Source organism: Erpetoichthys calabaricus, chromosome 4, assembly GCF_900747795.2.
Source record: "Erpetoichthys calabaricus chromosome 4, fErpCal1.3, whole genome shotgun sequence".
Classification (NCBI taxonomy): domain Eukaryota; kingdom Metazoa; phylum Chordata; class Cladistia; order Polypteriformes; family Polypteridae; genus Erpetoichthys; species Erpetoichthys calabaricus.
This window is the reverse complement of record NC_041397.2, coordinates 63,062,047-63,086,697: the sequence shown is the minus strand read 5'-3', so window position 1 is coordinate 63,086,697 and position 24,651 is coordinate 63,062,047. Positions and strand designations below refer to the sequence as shown.

Here is a 24,651-nt window from a genome sequence, read left to right as displayed (position 1 = left end):
ATACTTGTTTGTGTATGGCTATCATGGAATGCTGTCACATTCTGTCTAGTACCTTTCTTACAAGCTTTACTGCCAGAAGATCAGGGTCAGTAAAACTCCAGCCTCCAGTGGACATTAAGTGAATGCAGATGCAATAAATGCAGTTTTTTTTTTTAATACAACTATTCTGGTTGAATATATTATTGAATTGTGATGTATTTGTGATAGCACTGTGACATAATAGTTAAGGCTTCTGTTTCATGGATTCAGCATTCTCGTTTTGAATCCAGCACCCAGTCAGTGTCTGTGTGGAGGCTGGATGAAGTCTGTCTGGTTCTCCATTAATTTTTCTCCAGGTACTTCAAGTTTTCTCTACAAAGACATGCAGGTTAATTTATTTGCAACTCCAATTTGGGTCCAGTTCAAACTACATGTGGGTGTGTGCATATGTATACTTTGAGATTGACTGGTGACTTGTTCAGAGTTGTTTCCTGTTTTGCACCCAGTGCTACCAGGATAGTTTCTTCCTTCCCAGTACACACTGAATTGAATTACAGTGGGTTCAGAATGCATGTATTTAATTCTGTTTTGCAGCACAATGTTTCTTGCAAAAGTCAGATTATATAAGAGATATAATATGGTAATTGTGGCTGCATGCATTTAAAAAAATCTGAGTAATGGAGATAAAAGGTGAATATTTATTTCTGATACAGCCCAAAGTTCTGGGCTATTGGAAATCTTGCTATAAAGTTTGACAACACGTGCACTTATTTGAACGTTCACTGAGTTTGACAAATAAAAAATACATATATTTGATTTTATAGCTTGCCAAATAAAAAAATTAAGTCACCAGAACAACTAAAGATATTCTGAACAAATTGTAATTTAAGACTGTGAATTCAGTCTGGGTGTTCTAGGCCTGGAATGCTGAGTGTTTATGACCATTCTGCATTCAAGTGGAATTTGGCAGGCCATGTAATTTACCCTGCTGATTTCTAAAAGATTCAGATTATTGCTAGTAATCTTTTCAAGTTGTAAGTACTCATTTAAATGTACTTCAGCCGCATTCTTTCAGTGTATTTTCTTTGAGACAAACTAGTGTTAGACCAAACGTTTTATGTTTTCTGCCTTAATGTCACTTGCTGTAAGCCTGCTCTAAATTTCATACATTAAGTTAATGGAAAATCTGCCTGCCTCCTCCAAGCCATTAGCAAGTTCAGTTCAAGATTTCCCTATCCCGTATAAATGTTGAAATCTATAAATGGGAGGTTACATGAATCCTAACTTGGTTTGTTGAGCTAGGTTGCAGTTCTGATATAACCACTGAAAATATGACTGTTTTTGAGAAGGACATGACCTTTGAAATAATTAGTGACTGATTGAATTTTCTTATATTCCAGTTTTTCTTGAGGGAAAAAAAAAGTACAACAATACTAGTTCTGGATTGCGTTTTTCAACATTTGCATTTTACTTAGTGTATTCAGTTAAAATCTTTTTATTTTGGAAGGGTCTTCTTTATTTTTTCAATAATATTTTTATTTGCTTAACTATAAGCATGCTTTTGTGCGTGTTCTTATAATTTCACCACCACATGCTTTTGTCTGACTGTGAAATATTTCTCATACATTTTGTGTCATGTATCTGCCTGTAAATAGGGGTTTACTGTTTTGCTGTTTTTGTTTTCATTGGGATACAATGCCATGTTGTTGGCAAAATCTTATTAATGAGACTGAGTATATTTCAATTACTAACTAATGAAATGCAGTGATTTTCAAATAAGAATAGTATTTTATATTACTCTGAACATTGGAGGAGCTCCGGTTGCCTTCAAATTGCCTTCATAAATGTTTGTAATGTTTGTTTTTTATTTTGTGATACAATCAATTTTGTTAGGCAAGGTGTATAAAAATACACCTAGTATTATTTTTTAAAAATGTTTAATATTTTGGTTTATGCTAAATATTTTTGTGTAATTTTGTGCAGTAGTTAAGCTGCCGAACAGTAGCTAAGCTTTGTTGTATACAATCTTAAGGAGGAAAAAAAAAATATCGTGAATTTCTATTTTTTTTTTTAATTCATAAACAAAAATGTATGACATAGTTTAAATCTAATTAGGTAGTTAAGTTCAGTGTGTTCCATTTGCTGTAGTTCACATGGTGAGTTGTCAAGCCACATAATCTGAGGTATTGCAAAATATTTAAAAATTAATTTTTAATAAGCCTAGTGGTCGTGTAGAATTATAAATTACTTCGTTTTATTTTTTAGCTTTAATTGTGAGAATATATGCTGACTTAATTGTAGAATTTTTCTGCTTGCTTTTGTATTGTTTTCATTGGTATTTTTCAATCACTTTTGTTTACAAGGTCTATAGATTGAATCATTTAATATTTCCAGAGTTATCTATGATTTAGATCTTGTTGGGGCTAACAATAAGTGATTAATTGGTCCCTGTGGACTTTTAAGCAGCTCTCCAAATTTTGTTGTGTAGTCTGGGTATTTGCTCTAGAGCAGGTAGATGTCAGAACTGTTTTATGCCGTCAGTTTAAGACGTAAAAACTTGCAGCATTATGTACTTTGATGTACATAACTGATTCATATAGCCTGAGAAAACTATTGTGAAAGTGACAAAGTATCTTGATTTGGTCAGACATTTATAAAAATGGCTTGAATTACTTTTTACATTTTAAAAATTGTTTGTGATTATATTTGAATCTTCACTGTGATTGGTGGTAACGGAGGTTACCTAGGTTATAAAGGTTACCATAATGTATTAACTGGAGGAGCAGGGTGGTCTTCAGAGTTGTTGATATTAGCTGTGATGGTCTCTTCTATAGTACTGCTGTGCAGAACAAGGCAACAGCTAGAGATTTTGATCATGGATACTGTGGAAATGTAGTGACAAACAGGTTCTTTCATGCATTTGTGAAAGATAAGAAAATATAGTTGAACAGTGAAGTGACATACTCTTTGCCAGACACTAAACCAGCTATTTACTTGCATCCCTTGCTGAGCTGAAATGGCTGAAACACTTACTAAGATGCCTATGCTTGGGTATAAGCAGCATGATCCATTCATTTTAATTATCTACAGCATTGTGAGCAAATTAAACAGTCCAGAAGGTAACTTTCTCTGCATCTCTCCCTGCCTCCAACCCCCTTTATTTAAAATAAATGTTAATGGGATTTTCATTCTCATTATTGTCATTTGTTTGCAGGTTTTTTTATTTCTTTATTTGCTTTATTTCTTTTAATTTTTCTCTGTTTACTGTAAGCACTGTTCTGTCAGCATGTTCCTCTGAGGAAAGGAGTTTGTCATTGTGCTTTTCTTTTCTCTTCAAAGCATGGTATACCTTCTATTCATTCACTTGCAGTATTTTGTTAAATGCTAGTTAACTAATTGAGGTGTGGGAGGGATGAGCCTGCTGTTTCCCTACTGCAGTGATCGCATTGGTGAAAAATCTAAAAGGAACGAGGCATGTTTTACTGACTTACTGTTGAAAAAATTAAAAGAATGCAAAACTGAAAAAAAAAAACTGCTTCAGTTCACACTCTATTTAATTTTAGACTTTGGTGAAGTAACTTATATTTGCCATTAGTTTTAATTCGCTTGTTTTAAACATTACAAGATAAAAGAAAATGATTGACACCTTGTTTTTTTCTTTTATTTTAAAATGTTCTTCCAGTCCCTTTTAAAACTTGAAACCCAGAATTAACCAAGGGGAAGAGGTAGTTTTAGGTTTATTTTTTTGTTTCATGTTGAATTTTATGCACTTTTTAATGCATTCCTCAGTTTTTCATAGATTAAATTAATGAAAGAGTAAATAGAGGTTTCTCTGTTTTGTTGTTTAATTCTGCTGCACTTCTATTAAGTACTCCTCATACATTAGAATTGGTGCTAGAGAAACTGTTACATTAGACAGTTTGTTATTCAAATGATAAATCCGTAACTTGGATTATAATGCCATGAGTATATCAGTTATGTGATTAACACTAGAATTACTTGTAAAAAAAACTTGTAGATCCGGCCCACCTTAAAACCATTTGTACCTCTCCGCCAGAGTCCTTTGTCCTCTAAATGTGCCGATAAAAACACGCTGCAAATAACCGGCTATTCCATCCCCCCACCGACTTAGAACGTGCACGAGCATCTCCCAGCTCATGCCTTGATTAATTATCTGGGAGTGAAGTGGAGTTTTAGAGTGGAAATAATAGATCATTATTTGGAACACACACATTTCATGTGTGTTCCGTTTCTACGGTAATCTGTGTAAACACATTGTTAAAACAGATACTTACATAAATGTTACAAAATGTAGGCGCAGCAAGCTTACTGTCCATCAGAAATCTGAGTTCAGTTCCCCGTTGAGGAGAAAGAGTTGTGTTTTTTTTTCTTTTTAACCTCAAACGGACATAAAATTTATAAATTGGTATGTACTGTCAGTTAATGAGATCGTTATATTTTCATGTGGGATGCTCCTTTTAAAATATTTTTTAACAATTGAGACTGCAATTAACATGAACAAGTGTCCTTATAACTGTTATTTTTAAGATCCATAACACACAGACAGACAGAGCACTGCGTAATAGAGAGACAGACAGGCAGAAAAGTCACTGGATATATAAATAAAAAGGGAAGGCACATGTACTGAAAGAAAAAAAAGATCAACGTGTGCGTTAATCCTGCTGCACTGAATAAGCTCACGCGCTTTAACATTCACGATCTGACTCTTAAGTAACAGCGCAAGTACAGACGCAAACCAAGTGTATGTGTGTACTGTATAATATTAATAAAAAGAACAGCTTACTACTGAAAACGGCAAATATAGGAGCGAGTGGGGATCGAACCAGTGACGCTTGATCACACTTGGTTTGCATTTGTACTTGCACTGTTTCTTAGAGTCAGATCGGGAGGGGGGTTGTTAGAGCGCGTGAGCTTATTCAGTGCTGCAGGATCAACGCACATGTTGATCTTTTTTTCTTTCAGTAATAGCGCCAACATAAATCCACACCCGATCTGATGCTGTTCATTTTCAAATAATATTGCATTAGTGCGATGATGTTTTCACATATATTGTCTCTTTCTTTCAGGTGTGTTAATAGGAACCACAGCATAGAGAGAAGCATGTACATTGTAATAGGTACACACATTGTAAATGCAGGAAAGACTATCCTTGCGTGTGTGTGTGAACAGTTAAGATTTGAATCTGATGATTGCATATAGCTCTGAACTTACTGCTCTGTACTATTCTATCCTCTGCATGTCCTGGAGTACAAAAGAAACAGCATACAGCAACATGTGGGGACTAGCAAGATTGGGGGGAAAAAAACACACAGTCACTGATTACAAACCGCAAGATGTTATGCAAATGAATATGAATAATATGAATAATGTTGCGTCCGTGCCACAAAGTTTTCCGAAATGTACTATACAGGTCATAAAACGAATAATTCCAAATATCATGTATACCTACGTCTGTGTTTTGTTGTTTTTTTGACATCATACACCATAAGGTGCACACTAATTCAGCATGAGCAGGAACACTCAATAAAACTGAATAAAAAAAAATCAAGTGACAGTGAGATACGAAGAAGGCAGATTCGCCAGCGTTTGTGTGTCAGCTTTTATCCCTCCAGATGAGAGAATGTCCAGTTCCATTGTCTCAAAACACCACTCACACCTCCAGTTATTCCATTTCAAATGAAAAATAACAGCATCAGATCCTTTTAGTATGTATCGTGATTGTGATTTAGAGAGAATAAAAGTTAAAAAAACGGTAACTTTTACAAGTCCTATAAATGCACACCATGTGTTACAGACGCAAACCAAGTGTATGTGTGTACTGTATAATATTAACAAAAGGAGCAGCTCACTACTGAAAGCAGCAAATATAGGAGTGAGTGGGGATCGAACCGGGGACTCTTGATTACAAGTCAGCAAATCTTACCGCTACGCCACGGAAGCTATTGTATCATCCTTGAACCTTTTGTAAAAGTGTTTACTTGATCTTTGGACTTCAGGCTTCATACATTATATAGTTTATGCCTACATTTTCTCATTTACTACTAAAATATGAAAAACGTTTCTGTTTTAAAAATGTGTTTACACAGATTACTTTAGAAATGGAACACACATGAAATGCATGTATTCCAAATAGCGATCTATTATTTCCACTCTACAACTTAAGCACTTCAGTCACTCCCAGATAATCAAACAAGGCATGAGCTGGGAAAACTTAGTGAACGTTCTGCGATGGTGGGGGATGGAATAGCCGGCTGCTTGCTGCTCGTGTTAATCGGCACATTTAGAAGACAAAGGAGAGGTGAGAATGGTTTTAAGGTGGGCCGGATCTACAAGTTTTTTCGCAGACTCTGGTAAGTCTAGTGTTAAAAAATGTTAGAATGATGTTACAGATGGCAGTTGTGTTTTATTAAAAGTAAATAAATTTGATTAATTTTCCCAAAAAATTCTAAATCCTAACAGTAGGCAGGGTTTCCTAATAATTAAAGTGCTGGCCTGTAAACTGCAAGATGGCAAACTATCTCATTTTGTGATCTTAAGGAAACTTCACTTGCTTGGCTTCTAGTTGTGAAAAATATAGCCAAGCAAGTATATTATACATCTATACTAATAAAGTGCCTTAGAACTGATAGCACTTTATTTGCTCCAAGGGGAATGTTTAGGTTTTTACATAAGCTTAATAAATAAATATTTTAACAAACAACAACAATTCCCCCCCCCAAATACACACCAGAATTACAAAAAAAGGAAAACATTTTACCTAGCTAAAGATAAAAAGAGCAGTCACAGTAAGGCATTATAAAGGCATATTGCCGTTGGTGTAATGATGTTCATTATAGAATAATAGCAATATAAATAGAGATGCAAAATAAAGAGGTTTATTTAACCAAAATAACTTAAGTAAAATGCTTGTGAAAACAAGTTTGACTTTTTTTTCTGTTTGCATTCTGCAACTCCTTTTAATACTCCTTATACCATTATTGTGAGATTTACTACTACAGTAAGAAGTACCAATTCATGTTTTCCTCTTTAAGAAACATTGAAATAACCAGTTTCAGTGTTTTTATATGTAGACACCCTTTTGATCACTTTTAATGACTATTTTCAGAGTAGCAGAATATTTAAACGGAACTAGTTGCTAATATATTGCAAGGTACACACACTCTCTTATAATGGGCCAATTCAGAGTAATCAGTTAAACTAACCTGTACACCTATACAATATGAAAATGAAAACTGTGAAGGTTTATCACTGTGATTGAAAAATCTCCCATGAAGATGCTTATTGGACATGCAAACTCTCATTGAATGTGATTAGGACTGAATTTCATCACAGTGCTTCCCTTAAAATATGATTTTTAAAAATGAATCTTAAAATTTAATCTTAATTGTTAGTTATAAAGCTGTCTAAATTACCAAAATTCAGTGATACCCTGGCTTTTGTCAAATTTTACAAGAAATAATTTTTTTTTTTTTTAAATGATCCAAAATCATGCATGTTAGATTCATGTTTGACCCTTAACAGACCCAGTTTGAGTGAACATATATATCTTGTGATGAATTGGTTTACCCAGAATTGGTTCCTGCCAATCCTGGTTAGAGTAATCAGGGCTTTTCTTCCTGCAGCCCTACACCGAATGAAAGGCTGACAAAATGAATCAGATTTAAAAAAAAAAAAAAATCATTTAAGATGCATTCTACCATCACATGATCTTAATCACCTGGCCATAGCTAATTACCAAATGAGACATATTTTGGGAAAATAAGAAAAAAAGATGAATACATTCATTAATGCACCTAAAATAATAATAATAAACAGAAATAGAGGGTCAACAACAAACCATAAATTCATGTATAGATTACACAAACATAATAGTATTATCAGCATAGAGTTGATTTTGCTTCTTAATACTGTCAAGATGATGGTAGCTGTTCCCAGAAGTAGCCTGAGAAAGGAAGGTGATAAGTAACAAAAGAAGTTCAATCTGCATCATCAGACCCTCAGGAGCCAAAGTCCTCCTTCATAAACAAGTAACTTTATTTAATGCAAAATCAAGACACCTTACATGTGTAGAAAAATTTCATAGAATTTCACAGTTCATCTATGGCAGGGACTAAACTGAAAGTCTTTGTTTTTTACCTTCCAGCACTTTGGCCTCAAAGCAATACTGCCTACCTTTTTTTTAACCAGTAACTATGAGTTTCTGTGATGAGAGTTCCCCTGCTTTCCGTCACCTTCCTTTGCCCCTCTTGCCTCCAATAACCAGCTTGTTAATCAATTGAAGCCTTTATCCCAGTTGTATTGGTTCACTTAATTTAACTAACACAGCACTGCTAACTCTGCTTAGTGCCTTCAGGACAGTACTTAAGTAGGAATAGTATGACATTGTGAACATTATTAAAAAAACAGGACATAACTTACTTTTTTTAAGTAATGTAAAAAAATGTTTATCATGATAAAAACATTAAACAGTGATTTGTACATGCGATCAAGTTGCTCTCTTTTCATTCAGTCATTTTCTAACCTGTTTTGTCCAGAACAGGGTTGCGGAGAGTGCCAGAACTTATCCCAGCCAGCATAGTGTGCAAGGTAGGAACAAGCCTTGGACAGGGTGCCAGTCCATTGCAAGGCGAATAAACATACACACACACACACCCCAACCCCACACTCGGGCCAATTTAGCATCACCAATCCACCTGACCCACATGTCTTTGGACTGTTGGAGGAAACCATTGCAGACATGGGGGAGGGCATGTAAACCCGACCCTGGACATGAACCCTGGTCTTGTTTCTGTGACGCAGCAGCACTACCACTGCAGCACCATGCCACTTCTCTCTTATCATACATTCACTTATTTCTTTAAGTAATGTTACAGTATTGAGTTAGTAAGGGGATATGTCAGTGGGCAACTACAAAAGAAAAAATAGTTAAAAGTGATTTTCATGATGAAAATTTTTAAAGAAGATTTCTGAAAGAGCATTCTAGCTGATGAAGACAAGACCTCCAGAATGTTTCTCTAGCTGTGTTTTTATTGTTTTCCATGTTGAAATAACCTTCTTCTAATACAACAGTAAAGCAGATCATAGGAGATAGGTTTACCAAGGTGATCACTGCAGTGAGTAAAATGCTCCTTGTCACTTGCATTGTAAGCTGCCCTGTGTTTTTATGAAGCACTGGTATTCAGCTAAGTAGTCATACGTTGGAGCAGTTCAGGCAATATTTGAGAGAAGCAGGGTACAACACTGTGTATGTAAGCTGAACCTGCTGTCGGCTTATTCTGGGGGGAATGACTTGATATATACAACTGCTGGCTTATTTGTCTGTCTAACATCTTGATATGCATGTCAGTTCAAATGGAAAGGTAACACATTTACCAGCTTACATACTTTATTTATAGTTTTACTATGACATGGTTACTTTATAAAGCTTTTTTATGTTTTTGGTGTACCATATCACCTTAAATGTAATTCTTTCACGTTTCATCTTTTTTGCCTTAATTTTACAGAACATTTGCAAGAAATTAAGGTTCTGATGAATGTGTTACCCCAAAGAACAAAGCAATTTTTTTCTTTATGCTAAAGCTGATGAAATAAGTTTCTGTTTGCATGACAGATATGCAGTTTTTGAGTTCACTGGCATTATAACTGCTTGCAGTCAGAGGACTTGTAAACTTTTTAGAGTCAATTAACAAATAAAATTTCCCTTTTTGAACTAATAGTAAATGGAGATAAACAGGACCTGCTGCTTTTTGACGAGGACACTAGACAAGTGCATGGCACTGTGGATTGCATGGAGATGAATGAACTATCCACCTTTTAATATTTTTGGATTCTGTACTTGACCCCTGTCTTGCTGCTTCCCTACCTGTTTTGCTCTTGCTTTTTTCTTCTGAAACACTTTGTACTTCACAATTGTATTGGGATTACTTTGCAAACACACTGGTTTCTTCTGTGAATGTTTTGCTCTTCCTTCTCAAAGGGTTACCTGTTTTTAACATTGTATATGGTTGTGTATTAGTGTCAATAAAGTTGACCTGTGTGAAGTGGGGCTCTGGCAATTTCTTGTGACAACTTAGTTAAACTTACTACTGTGCTTTGCTTAGCTACGTTTTGTTTGTAGATCTAACATAAATGTGTTAGTTTTTATGTGTTCTGGACTATATGTTTGTCTGTTTGGACCTTGTTAAATGGTATAAGATTAGCTGCAAAATGAATACATTGAAAAGTGTGAGTATGTATGTTCTGAATGGATTTGTGCATGCAAAAGCCTCAGTCAGGGTGTGCAGTGCCACTAATGTAAACTCAAGGCTTGAGCCACTTTTTGTTTGATTCCGGCATTGTGGTTTTTCAGCACACCCTGAAGTAGCCTGTTGCATTTAAAAATGGCTTTTTTTCTTTTTTGTTTCATTGTTAGATGTAGCCATTTGTTGGAGTTGTGTAGTAGCATGATGCCTGCCGTAGAGTACTGCAGATTGTAATAAACTAAAGCCATTTTATAGATCTAGGTTCACAGTAGATCTAGTGTGTAGTTCATAGAACTATCCACAGTTTAGACATTAGTCGTTATGCTGTCGTCTGTGTCTGTTATCATCGTCTTCATTATCATCAGAAAATTACATTTTTTTTCGGTAATTCTTGTCTTACTCAAGTCAGAGATGTGCAACGTATTTCATCATGATCTCATTTTGCGCGTTGAATAGTGTGGAGCAAAGTGCACAAGCAGGCAAGTATATGTACTGTCAGAGCGAGGAGAAGTGGCCAAGCTGCCTTTATTGATAAATTTTATATGGCTTCCAATTTACTTGGTAAGTGTAATACATACATCTATTTTTTTATTACTTATTAGCATGTACAGAATGTGTACGTGGCCATGGGAGTGCACGTATATTATCATTAGAAATTAATCCCTTAGTGAGGTCTAATGTTCTGTTGTTGAGTTTAAAACAATATTTTTTTTAATCAATTAAGTAGTTCATATTTTTTCAGGTGGTTGGGTAGGTACTATCTGGTGTGACATCAAAAATAGGAAAGGTCTTGTGCATTGACATACAGTAGCAGCTTTAGCCATTAGAGCTTTTTGTTTGTATTGTTTAAACAATGTACTTCCTGCATATTGATTGTATAATTTGTTCCATTTCCAATCCCAATTTTATTTTTTGCTACTCCCCTCCCCAACAGGCTCTTTAACAAACAGCCCACGGTTATCTGAGGCTTCAGTCAATTCGCAAGGTCCACAGACAACCCATAGACCAATCCTGTCTCCAAACCTCAGCCCCGACGGCAGGCAACCATCACCTCTTACGAGCCCTCTTTTAAATGATGCAGGCTGTGTTCGAACTGATGATGAGGATGAAGTCAGAAGGAAGGTAAAGAACTAGTGCACATTTACGGTTTACCATTTTGTTTTGTTATAAAAGTATGCTATATAACTTTTCATCTAAGGAATGAATGCTTTCCACCCACCCACTTTTTTAACTGATTTATCCAGTTCCAGGGTTACAGGACATTATTACCTACCCCACCAGCACTGAGAACAAAGTGAGAACCAACACACGTTTAAGATAATTAATATCTTCTATTAGTCTATTAGCATCAGGGTAAGGAGTTCCAGTTTTGATCTTTCCCTGTCTCTTTTACCTGCGATTGAACATATATAGCACTATAATTTCATTATTGGCATTTTTGACAAGTTTTTTCTCTGAATAGCTGCAATATTAATTCTAAAAAAAATACTTTTTTGACTGGGCCCGCATTCTTCTAAATTTGGCAATCACCAGAATATTGTATTAAACTTTTTTTCCACTTTATTCTAAGTCCATTTACATTATACAGTATGTCTCCAAAGTGGTTAGTGTTAGTTGTGTAACAGCTTTAGGAAACTTAGAATTCTACACTAGCCATACCCTACAGTATGTGTTGATTATACATTCTCTCTATGTCTGTGTAAGATTTTGCAAGGTATTTTTGTTTTCAACCCATATCCCTTGTGTGTTTGATTGATTACTTTAAATCGGCCAGGTGTGATGTGTGTGTCCTGTGATAGACCAATTTAAGAACTCTTTGCTGCCTTGTGTGTTTTGTTGTTAGGAAAGGCTATGGCTTCCAGAAATAATAGGTTCAGTAAATGAATGGGTGGTATTTTTCTTAATAAAATAATGTTGTATTAACAAAGTTTGGAACAGCATATAATCCTCAAATATGAGTGTGTGTAACTCTTAAAAATTACAACAAGGATTAAAGCCATAATCTGGATGATATCTAGATGAGATATTATGACCTAGACACAAAGGGCACCCTAAGGGAGACTTCAGTGTCAAGTGTTACAGGCCCACCGTTAAAATATCATTTACAGATTTAGATGTTAATCAAACCAGCACTGTTTATTGCAGAAACACCTCATTCTAAATTTGTAATATTGAAGCATGCTAAAGATGCCAGCTTTGTTGTGCAGTGACAATAGCAAAACTGTCAGTACATTGTAATGACACACAAATTGCAGTTACATTTTCATTGAGTGACAACCAGTATAATACAACAGCTTGAAAGTTTCTACTAAGTTAATTTTAAAATGCAGTAATGCACATTTTAAATTACAGAAATAAAAATTAATTGCTTTAACTCACCCAACAAACTAAACCTCCTAAGTAAGTCCCTCCCAAAGATAAAAAAAAAACCCAATATAGCTTTGGCCGTTGTTCTTTAATATATAAAGTGAAAACCTAGCTGTGATTATACAGTAATCTTTTCAAGTATTCCATTAATCTATCGGTGACTCAAGATTTCTAGATACTGTTTTTAAAACTTATAATCAATTATGCAATATAACTGATTTCAGATGTATACAAATTGAATTTCTGTGTGAGATGATGGCCCAGTCTCACAGCTCCAGAGTTCTGAGTGAGATTGTTGATGGTTCACTGTGTGAAGTTTACTCATTCTCCTTATGGCTGCCTTGTTTTCTTTACTCAGGTTTGAATTTTCTTTGGTATCCCATAGACATGGGTGTTGATGGTAATTCTGAATTAACCCCAAATAAGTTAGTTTGGATGCTTGATTGAATTAATACTGCAATGGTTACTATACTAACTAGATACGGTTAGGTCCCTGGGAACCTTGAACTGGATTATGTAGATGTGAAAATGGATGGGATGACAAATAATTTTTATGATTGTTATTGTTCCATTTACATGCCCATACTGGGATAATATAATTTAAATATTGCAAGTGTTTATATTATCAAATGCAATATACCTGTTTGACTGGTGACGCAGTGATTGTTATGTGAGTTTGTGTTCCAAGCACCCTGTTTAGGGCTGCTTCATTGCTTATGCCCGATGCTGCATGGATTGGCTTTGAGTCATACAACTGTACATTGGGACAGTATTTTGTATACATAATAAATGAAGAAACAAGTTAATAAATGAATAAAGATTTAATGGGATGAGGGTTTTGAGTATCTTAGAAAATAAGGTACTATTAATGCTCCTTAGATAGGTGGTATTTATTTCAAAATGTCAGCAGTCTCTTCTAAAATAATCTTATCTATTTAGATGGTAACAAATGCTTGAATTATTCATTGGTAAGAGAGTTAAAAATGGTAGAAGAAATAAGTATATGTGACTTAAAAGTTTTTTTCCTGGAAGTCAACTTTTTAGGCAAATGAACTTCATAGTCTTAAACAATATTAACTTGAAAATACAGTACCTCTGTGGAACATTTGTGGACATGTTTATAAGCCAGTGTTTATATTTAGAGAAGGTCAGATGGCCTGTGTGGGTAAACAGTGATCTTTTGGAAAATGGTGCACATCAGTTTTAGAAAAAATAGCTTAGTAGAGAACCACTTTTGTACATTCAAATGAATAATTCCTTTATTCAGTATGATTTTCAGATTTCTCTTAGGCATGTTTTATATATAGCATCATATTGTTGTATTAAAATCAGATCCATATTCGTTCATAAGTAACTTCATCTAAGTGTTCCATGTAGCTGATTGGATCTTCTTAGCAGTACTCAAAATTTTTTAACTTTTACCGCAGGCTGCCCCATGTTTGTCATTAACTGCAGTATTTGCCACGAAACAAAATTAACAGAAAGGTACTATAAACAAAGTGTCTTGCTGAACTAAACACAGTGGGGCAGAACCCATTCTGTTCTTATATCCAGATATTTCTGGAACCTGCTGTTTATCAGATATGTTTAATGAATATTCAATGTTTTGGTTATACTTTTTTGTAGTTTATTTGCCAGCATTTTAATTTTACTCATTTTGATCATTGTTATGATGGTTATAAGAGCTTTCATTGATGCTAATCTAATGGGACTGACAATTTACAAAAATGTTTGAGTAGCTATTGTTGAACTTTTAGCAGGTTTTCTAAATTCTATAATTTTCATTATTATATTCTTTCAGAGATTTCCTACCGACAAAGCTTATTTTATTGCTAAGGAATTGTTGACAACAGAAAGAACGTACCTGAAGGACCTTGAGGTCATCACCATAGTAAGAGTCTATTTTTTTTAATAAACTTTTTTAATATTTGCAAATATGTAAAATTCATAAGCAACATGGAAACATTTTTCCAGATGAGATCTACTGATGTCTTTGAGAGTTTTGAAGCCCTGGGTTATATTTTTCCAGATGAATCTACTGATGCCTTTGAGAGTTTTCAAGCCCTGGGTTATATTTTTCCAGATAAATCTACTGATGCCTTTGAGAGTTTTGAAGCCCTGGGTTATGTCTCCATGCAGCTTTGCCTGTTCAAGACTAAAGAGATTTAATTCTTTTAGCCTAACAGAGTAAGACATGCTCTTTAGTCTGTGAATGTATTTGATTGGTTTTGTCTGCCCACATTTGGGTGTGTGTAGTGACTAAAACAGCTCATAATACTCCTGATGAGGGGGGATTAATGTATTATCAAATATGTCTTTATTTTAAAGGTTGTGTATTTGTCGAGTTAATCAGAAGAGTGGCATTAAAGCCCATGTGCAGTAGTGGGTTTGTCTTTTTTTTGGCGTATGTGTATGTGTGTCAGAGTGGTTATTTATATATTACAAGTCCTGTTTGTCACTTACTGCTTAATATGGGAACTGAGAATTGATTTTGGGCATGCTATCTTTAACTTAATAATATAGCTTTACTAATTTTTCATAGCAGAAACTACCAGAGTGCTGGCAGATGTGATGCAAATTTTTACGTTCTTTTGTTCAATATGACATTTAGCCATGGTTAGTATCCTCTCATCTAGCTTTGAGGGTCCTACTCTTTTTCTTCTGATTATTTTATAGCATAAAAGTTAGCTAGCTGTATGGGAAAATGAGTTCCTAAAGAAAATAAATTAAGAGGTTAGGACAGGAACAAAAAAGGTTACACAGTAACAGTTGGCACAGCAACACATAATATTGGTACACATTCAGTAGAGCATGATAAAAAAAAGAATACAAGTTTTAATATTGAGTTTAACAATTCACAAAATTCTTAAGATATATGCATATTTATTACAGTACGCTCTGACTGTATTTTCACTTGCATTTAGCTCAGTTTGCTGGAGGTGTTTTGGTAAATATATAAATAATTTAAGCCAGTAAAAAACCAGGGGTGGCTTTCTGTTTTTTTTTTTTTTTTGTTTGTTTTTTTTTAAAGTAATCTTTGTTTTTAATAGAGTTTCCCTCTCCCCCATTCCAGTTCTTTCAAAAGGCTGTGGCTAAAGATGAAGCAATGCCAGAAACACTGAGGAATGCAATCTTCTGTAATACCGATCCCCTATACAAGTTTCATACTGGATTCCTAAAAGAAGTTGAGCAAAGACTTGCCCTCTGGTAAGGCATGTTTTGTGTTCTTCAAAAGGCATTTCTTATCACCTTCTGTAAAATAATTACTTTTTTTACTCTTATGTTAGTGCTGGGCGGTATACCGGTTCATACCGAAAACCGTTTTTTATTTTTTTTATGACATGGATGTTTCTTATGCCGCAACACCGGTTTAAATTGCCTAAACGACATTCGGAACGTGGCGCAGCAGGAAACTGTTCAAGTGGGGACCTTTTTCACTGCTACACCGCTAAACACAGATTTGTTGCACTAGGGCTCTTTTTCACTGCTACACCACCAAATAGTGGGCGGTAGCATAGGAATGCTGCATGGTGAAAATGGACAGAGAACCTGGAGATACTTTAGTTTTAAAAGGTCAGATGTGTAAATACTGTTTCTATACTACTGGATAATACTACAAGCCAAGTTGTACTTGTTTTATTTGTTTTCAATACAGTGTAATGCACCTAGGTACTGTGTAATAGTGTGACGACATGTTTTCAAACCCCGTCTTAAGTTATATAGCACATTAAATGCTTTGTGTTAAGTGATTCTTAAACTGACTTCTTCTTGCACTAAGAGGAGGCGCCGGCAGCGAACCCCGCACAGAATACATTCACTTCATGATCTTCCTTCTCTCTAAACATTTAGAATGCTAAAATTAATACTTAATATAATTTTCATGGTGAAATGCATTAAAGCATGCATGAATCATATGGGGGCACGGCGGCGTGCCTGCCTTGCATTTACATGTTTTTCTGGTGGGTTTACTCGGCACTTCAGTTTCCTTTCAAATTCATGTAGGATGTGGGGTTTTGTTGTGCTATATTGACCCTGCTAGTGTATGTTTTGCTTATATTCATCCTTTGATGTGCTGGCGACTCGTTCAGAGATGGGCGCAACTCTGAATGGATGGCATAATTAAACATGTATAACGAAGATATTTTTAAAGTTCTGAACACTCCGTGGGCTAAGTTTATAACTAGTTTTAATTTCACAAAGATGTTTATTGTGTGGTGATTGGTTATGTGGAGAAAGAAAAAGGACGGATAGGAACTGGGGTTTTAGTACGTCAGATAGAGACAGCACGCGTGCAATAAAGAAAGCCCGCTCAGAAGAACATGCATTGAATTCTGTTTTCGTGTCTCCGACCACCAGATCACAAACCCAACATTTATACAATATTTAAGTTAAACCTTTGCGATACCCATTCATACATCCAGTTTTTTGGAGCCTCGTCACACCTGCAATAAAGTTCTCTACACTGAACATAATAGTGCAACTATCAGTAATACAGTGATCCCTCGCTATATCGCGCTTCGCCTTTCGCAGCTTCACTCTATCGCGGATTTTATATGTAAGCATATTTAAATATATATCGCGGATTTTTTGCAGGTTCGCAGATTTCTGAGGACAATGGGTCTTTTAATTTCTGGTACATGCTTCCTCAGTTGGTTTGCCCAGTTGATTTCATACAAGGGACACAATTGGCACATGGCTGAGAAGCTACCCAACTTACTTTTCTCTCTCTCTTGCGCTGACTTTCTCTGATCCTGACGTAGGGGGTGTGAGCAGGGGGGCTGTTCGCACACCTACACAATACGGACGCTCGTCTAAAAATGCTGAAAGACTATCTTCTGTGCAGCTGCTTCCTGAAGCGACATGCTGCACGGTGCTTCGCATACTTAAAAGCTCGAAGGGCACGTATTGATTTTTGACTGTTTGTTTTTCTCTGTCTCTCTCTCTCTCTCTCTCTCTCTCTCTCTCTCTCTCTCTCCCTGCTCCTGACGGAGGGGGTGTGAGCTGCCGCCTTCAACAGCTTTGTACCGGCGGTGCTTCGCATACTTAAAAGCCAAACAGCCCTATTGATTTGTTTGCTTTCCTCTGTCTTTCTGACAGTCTGTGCTCCTGACGCGCACTCCTTTGAAGAGGAAGATATGTTTGCATTCTTTTAATTGTGAGACAGAACTGTCATCTCTGTCTTGTCATGGAGCACAGTTTAAACTTTTGAAAAAGAGACAAATGTTTGTTTGCAGTGTTTGAATAACGTTCCTGTCTCTCTACAACCTCCTGTGTTTCTGCGCAAATCTGTGACCCAAGCATGACAATATAAAAATAACCATATAAACATATGGTTTCTACTTCGCGGGTGGCTCTGGAACGCAACCCCCGTGATGGAGGAGGGATTACTGTAATACTATTATTTATTTTATTGTTATTATTTATTAGTTTAAATATTATGCAGTTTAATGATGATAAAGTTGTTTAAAAAGTCACTTTAACGTGTCAGTGGACAGAGATTGTTAACATTAACAGAAAGTGTAGTTGGTTTACAAAAAATATTTACTATTTATTCCTTTTCTAAGACATATTCAGTGCAATACAACTTTTGACAAGCACTTCTGGATATTTTACTAAGTCTAAATGCCTCTTTGTATGGTTGAAAATATGTTGTCAAAATTATAGTTTAAGTTTTTGCAAAATTTGTTCAATAAAAAGGTTCTATATTTTGACTGCGTCTGTCATGCAATGTGATACCTTCTCCATTAGTGCCACCCCCTTGAAAACTATCACTTTATGGGGCAATGCAAACCTGTATTAATACTTGTGTGCACATTAAAATGTTTTTTTTGTACAATGTACAATACTCTTGACAGTGGAATAGGTTATTCTTAGCCAGTAATTCCAGTGGAAAATGTGGTTAGCATCCACTCATGCATGGGGAAAAAAATACCGTTGAATACCGTGAAACCGGGATAATTTAGAAAAATACCGTGATATAGAATTTTGGTCATACCGCCCACCCCTATCTTATGTTATCAACAATATCATTTTTGATAAAAATGAATTTGTGTGTTGTCTTCTTTAAACAAGTGTACATAGCGTTATTTGAATTTTGTTGTTCATCCTTTTTAACATTTAGGTTGCTTTATGAATGACTAAGTAATTGCATTTTATTCTGAAAACAAATGTTTGTTTGACCATAATTACCTGGTGCAATGTTTAATCTAATCCACAAATATAACTATTATCATCTTCAGCAATTGGCAAGGTATACCTAAGATTAATTCAATCAAATTCACCTTACTTTGCTGTCATTCAGTGGAAAATGAAGATGTGAATACTTTTTCAAAATACTTTTGCTGTAAGATATCACACATTAGGCGGTTCAACTAAAATAAATATGAATCGTTGTCACTGTTCTTAATTAAACTTGAATTTATATTTGCAAATATTGTTTTTTGGGTTGCCAACAGATTGTAGAATCTCTGCAAAATTTTGTGAAAAACTACATTCATACACTAATTAAATACTCTCTTAATGAAGCAGCTTGTTCCATTACAGAGTTGTAAGGAGTTGGTGCCTATCTGGAATTACCAGAAGCACTGACTCTTTATATTGCAGACACCACTAACTTAGTATGTTGAAGATTGAAGTTCAGGGTTATTGCACCACACTTTTATAGGACATAAATAGTATAGACTGTAAGGCACTCTCAGACTATCTCTGAACCCAAAGCCACTAAAGGAGGCAAACAAATGTAAAGGGAAGGTGAAATACAAAAAGGACAAAGTACACATGAAAAGGTAAAATAAAAAATTTATCTGTGCACTTTGGTGCCAACCTGTAAATTAAGAGTTTTTTACTTTTATGTAGATGGGTGGTCCAGTAATCCACAGTACTAAATAAGCACTCCTGTATCACCTGACACTATACTCCTTTCCACACTGAGCTCATATTTCCTCTCACTCTTTGAGCTCTTAGTATATGCTCATGTTCTAACTCCAGACTCACTGTTATGTTTTATGTGTGGTCTCAGATTATATGCAGTAACCCTGGACCTTTAATAAAGAGCTTGACCTATTAGTCCTAGGTTTGTCTGCACTTCTGGGTTAGGGCTACCATAGATAAACCAGGGAAAGCCCCAGGCAGGCTGGCGTATATTAGACAAGAAATGCTGTATTGGAGTTCACACTACCATTTAGAAACTTTGATGATCCCTAATAGTTTAATTGGAGGTCTCCCCTGTTCAGTACTATTTAGTATTTTTTAATGTTTCTTGATACAGTAATCCCTCGCTATATCGCGCTTCGACTTTCGCGGCTTCACTCTATCGCGGATTTTATATGTAAGCATATTTAAATATATATCGCGGATTTTTTGCTGGTTTGTGGATTTCTGCGGACAATGGGTCTTTTAATTTCTGGTACACGCTTCCTCAGTTGGTTTGCCCAGTTGATTTCATACAAGGGACGCTATTGGCAGATGGCTGAGAAGCTACCCAACCAGAGCGCATATTATGTATTAAATAAAACTCCTCAAATATATTGTGAGCACGGGGGCTGTTCGCACCCCTAGAGGACACGGCCGCTCCTCAAAAAACGCTGAAAGATTACCTTCACAGTGCTCCCTTCTTTGCTGGGCTTACATGTGGCTGCTTTGCAAACGATATGCTTCCCGCATGGTGCTTCGCATACTTAAAAGATCAAACAGCACGTATTGATTTTTGATTGTTTGCTTTCCTCTCTCTCTCTCTCTCTCGCTCTGACGGAGGGGGTGTGAGCAGAGGGGCTGTTCACATACTGGCCTAGAGGATACGGACGCTCCTCTAAAAAATGCTGAAAAATGCTTGCTCCCTTCCTCGCAGCTACTTTGTCCGGCGGTGCTTTGCATACTTAAAAGCCAAACAGCCCTATTGATTTTTGACTGTTTGCTTTTCTCTCTCTCTCTCTCTCTCTGACGCGCACTCCTTTGAATAGGAAGATATGTTTGCATACTTTTAATTGTGAGACGGAACTGTCATCTCTGTCTTGTCATGGAGCACAGTTTAAACTTTTGAAAAAGAGACAAATGTTTGTTTGCAGTGTTTGAATAACGTTCCTGTCTCTCTACAATCTCCTGTGTTTCTGTGCAAATCTGTGACCCAAGCATAACAATATAAAAATAACCATATAAAAATAACCATATAAACATATGGTTTCGACTTCGCGGATTTTCACCTTTCGCGGGGGGGTCTGGAACGCAACCCCCGCGATGGAGGAGGGATTACTGTAATATGATAGTGATTTTGCTGTCACTGCCTGCATCTAGTGGAATACAAACAATGAGTAAGACTGTCAGTAAATGTGGTACTGTTAACCCAATTACAGTTGGAAATATGCTGAGCTGAAAAAGTGAAAAGACCAAACAGTTTCACAATAATATCAGTGGTTTTTAAGTACAAATCTGTCATTTCATAGTTCAAGATTTCACTTTCCCAATTACCTAGGCTGAAGGTTCTGATAAACTCCTGACTGCCTCCCATTTTATACAAAAAGAATAATTATATTTTTCAGCTGGAAAAAATTAGCATTGCTTAAAACATTTAGTAAATTGTTAAACATGAACCATCTACTGATTTAAGTGAGTAATCAAATTTTCTTTTGGCCAAAGTTTAAATATTTAAATACAAATTGTTTATTTAAAACTTGAATAATATTGTAACAGTAGCATCCTAATTGTGGAAAGGACTACATAATAATTTGTTTATTAATCACAAAGAAAATTTGTTTAATAAACCTAAAGCAGTACGTTCCAAGTTCCTCTAGAAGATGATAGAATAAAGTATACAATGATCAGATTTGGATTGTGTCATTTTGACAGTTTTTCTGGCTGACTCTGGAAAACAATAGACAATAAATACAAGTTTTGCCTGTCACTAAGAAAATCTGTGTATCTGACTGTCCAGAGTGTGGAGACTACAAAGAAGGGTTCTGTGAAGTTCAGGAGAAACCAGTACGCCTGTTTTGCATGCATGCTGGAGCAAGCTAATACAGAACTGCTACTCTCACAGCATTCAATGTGCTGTCTCAATGGATAATTCTATATTGTGTTTTCCTGCAATTTATTAGTGCTGAGATATTATTTACATTCAGAGTACATATATACAACATTTCATTGTCTACTTAAACTCCAACAGGCTCCTATCATAAGTGGATCACCGTCCCAGGTTAGAGGAAGACTGCTGAGTTTAGTCCTCAAAACTTGTCAATGTACCAATACTGTACATTTGTTAATATAATCTAAAGTAACCGACTTAAACTCAGTTCCTAAAGTTTTACGGTCACTGTTATTTTTCAAAAGAACATTTTCTAAATGGAAGTCAATTCTTACTGCTGAGACATATCATTTAATGAAACATATCTTTTAATTATATGGCTTGTTAGTGCTCTCATTCTCCTACATATTGTGGACATTCCATTTCTGAGAACATCATTAGAGTATTTTTTACTTCTCAGATCCTTTAATGGTTTTGTTCCTATATTTCCTAAATATTTTGTGAAAATTTACTTTATGACTAGCAGCGGCAAAATACTGCTTTCAAATTTTAAATAATAAAAAAATATACCAATTATTATTTGTTAAGTATCTCTTTGTATACCATGTTGTCAGTTCGCCCCTCCGGTTGTAATATGACCAAGCTCTCCATGTGAAAAGCAAATCAAGAACGGCAAGACCGCGTCAGATGTGGAGCTCAGCTCGAAGCGAAATGAAGTGAATGGGAGGGGAGATGATCACGTGACTCCCCCACCCCCCTTAACTCTCCATCCCTCCACAAACACACAAAGACAGTCTCTCGGATCCCAACTCTCCTTTCGCACACCACGTCTACTAAACACTAAGAAACACTAAGTAGAAACACTAAAGGAAAAAATACTATTCAGTAAGTAGCGCATCTACTAAACAGTAAATCAGTAAAGGAGAAAGGACTTTAAACACTAAGGGAAAAGAACGGCAAGACCGCGCCAGCTGCGGAGCTCAGCTCGGAGCGAAATGAAGTGAATGAAATGAGGTGAATGGGAGGGGAGATGATCACGTGACTCCAACACCTGCCTTAACTCTCCATCCCTCCACAAACACAGTCTCTCGGATCCCAACTCTCCTTTATATATATATATATATATATATATATATATATATATATATATATATATATGAGAGAGAGAGAGATGAACACACACAGATGCAGAAGCCCGAATTTTCCTTAAACTGTGTTATTTTTATTTCAGTGCTAATGGGCACAAGAAACACTATACCAAAGACACTGAGAGCAGCTCCTTAAAAGTAGACAATGCAGCTAAGATTTCTAAATCTTAAAATGGGGTTGAACTAAAAAATATGTTCTACAATGATAATTGGCTTCTAATTAAGAATTGTATCTATGACAAATGCCTACAGCATATTTCAAATAATAAAAATTATACTTTAATGGCCTGTTATTCTGTATCAACTTAACACTATATTGTGGAGGTATAAAAATTTAAAAGAAAAAATGGGAGGGTTAATGTCAACATGTTTTCCTGTAATCTACTTTGCAATGTTTACTTGACTTTTTTCTGAACCCAAATTAAATTAAAAAATTCTTTCATTCACTTTGGAGTTATGTCACAATTCTCAGTTGTAAGTGAAAACACTCCTGATTTGTTTTGTTCTATTAGATACTTTCTATTCTGTGGGTGTGCGATAAAGTATCTTTTTGTTTTGTTACTTTGAGAAGCTCTTTTCTCTTTGCTACTCAGTTGACCTATAGGCTCTGTAAGCCTTCAGACTTGGGAATCACAGTCTGTTTTACCAGCCTGTGATTTGGTTGTTTACTAACCAGTCTTTCACATATTGTGGAAGAACATTTATTTTATGGGAATTTTTCAAATAGTTAACTTTGCAAAGCAAACAAGTTTTATGTTTCATGCTGGTTTGTGAGTTCACTGTTAGTTATGGTAATGGTAGTTATGTAATGGTTAAGGCATTGTTCTTCAAACCCTGAGGATGTGAGTTCAAATCCCGCTAGTGACATTGTGACCCCCTGAGCAAGTCACTTGGACCTGCTTGTGCTCCAATTGGAAAACCATAAGAAATGTAACCAATCATATTATAATAATTGTAAGTCGTTTTGTATAAAGGCGTCAGCCAAATAAGTAAATGTAAATGTTATGTGAGGCTGCTGTGATGATTTCCATGTTTCACCCTGGGAATTTTCAGCTAAGTCTTGACCTGAGAAAATTGTATAATCAGATTCCTCTGAATGGCAACTGTCACTTTCAGAAATATATGAGCTGCACCTAATGATTTACAATTAACTACTTATGTCAGCATCTGTATGTAAGAGGCTTTCCCTTTTGCTTTGTTGCATTGGTTGTGTATTATTGGACACTTTTCCTTTTAGGCCGTAGATACATATCAAAAACTAAACACTGCAAAGCTAAGCAAGAGCGTTGCTAGCCTAAATACTCGTAACAAGCTACAGCAACTCTGACGTAAAAGAGGAAGACAGCCTTAGAGAATGACATACAAGTGTGGCTTTAGAAAACTTTGGGAGGAGTAATTTGCACAGAATATCATGCTTTTGAAAATTTGCACTGTTTAAAATTAAACATTGATGTTTGGACAATGCTGAAATCTCTTTAAATATTGCCATCATAAACAATTCACATAATTTGTTTTTTGTCTGTGGTTATTCGGTTATTTTTTAACTGAAATGGTTTTTGGTGCTTTGCTTTGAATGGGATAGTCAAAATAACGTATAAGACATATATGCATCTTTTATAATATCTGATAACAATAATAAGGTTGTCATCATTCCTAGCAGGTCAAATAATTATCAAATTAATGGATATCTGCATGAGCCTATAAATCAGCCCAATATGAAAAGCTTGTGAAGATTTATTACCTAAACTATTCTTGGAGGTGTCAGTCAGGTATCCATATGGCAGTTCCACCGGTGGGATGCTACTACCATGTGTACTGCAGGAACACATAACCCTGCTCAGCAGACACCTTTTGTCCCACCAACCAGATTTACCTTCTG

The 24,651-nt window shown here is 35.7% G+C and overlaps 1 protein-coding gene and 1 long non-coding RNA gene across 5 annotated transcripts in view; both read left to right on the top strand.

The window, feature by feature from the left end:
* Positions 1-24,651, top strand: part of farp1 (FERM, RhoGEF (ARHGEF) and pleckstrin domain protein 1 (chondrocyte-derived)) — a 324,030-nt gene that overhangs the window by 240,956 nt on the left and 58,423 nt on the right. For all 4 annotated transcript variants that reach the window (XM_028799538.2, XM_028799536.2, XM_028799537.2 and 1 more), the window contains exons 14-16: positions 11,176-11,363; positions 14,410-14,499; positions 15,682-15,815. In XM_028799538.2, the coding sequence (XP_028655371.1) occupies positions 11,176-11,363; positions 14,410-14,499; positions 15,682-15,815 (412 nt within the window). The remainder of the gene's footprint in view (positions 1-11,175; positions 11,364-14,409; positions 14,500-15,681; positions 15,816-24,651) is intronic.
* On the top strand, positions 3,653-10,040 carry LOC127527623 (uncharacterized). Its single transcript, XR_007934814.1, has 2 exons — positions 3,653-3,958; positions 6,356-10,040. It is a non-coding gene; the product is annotated as an uncharacterized LOC127527623 (long non-coding RNA).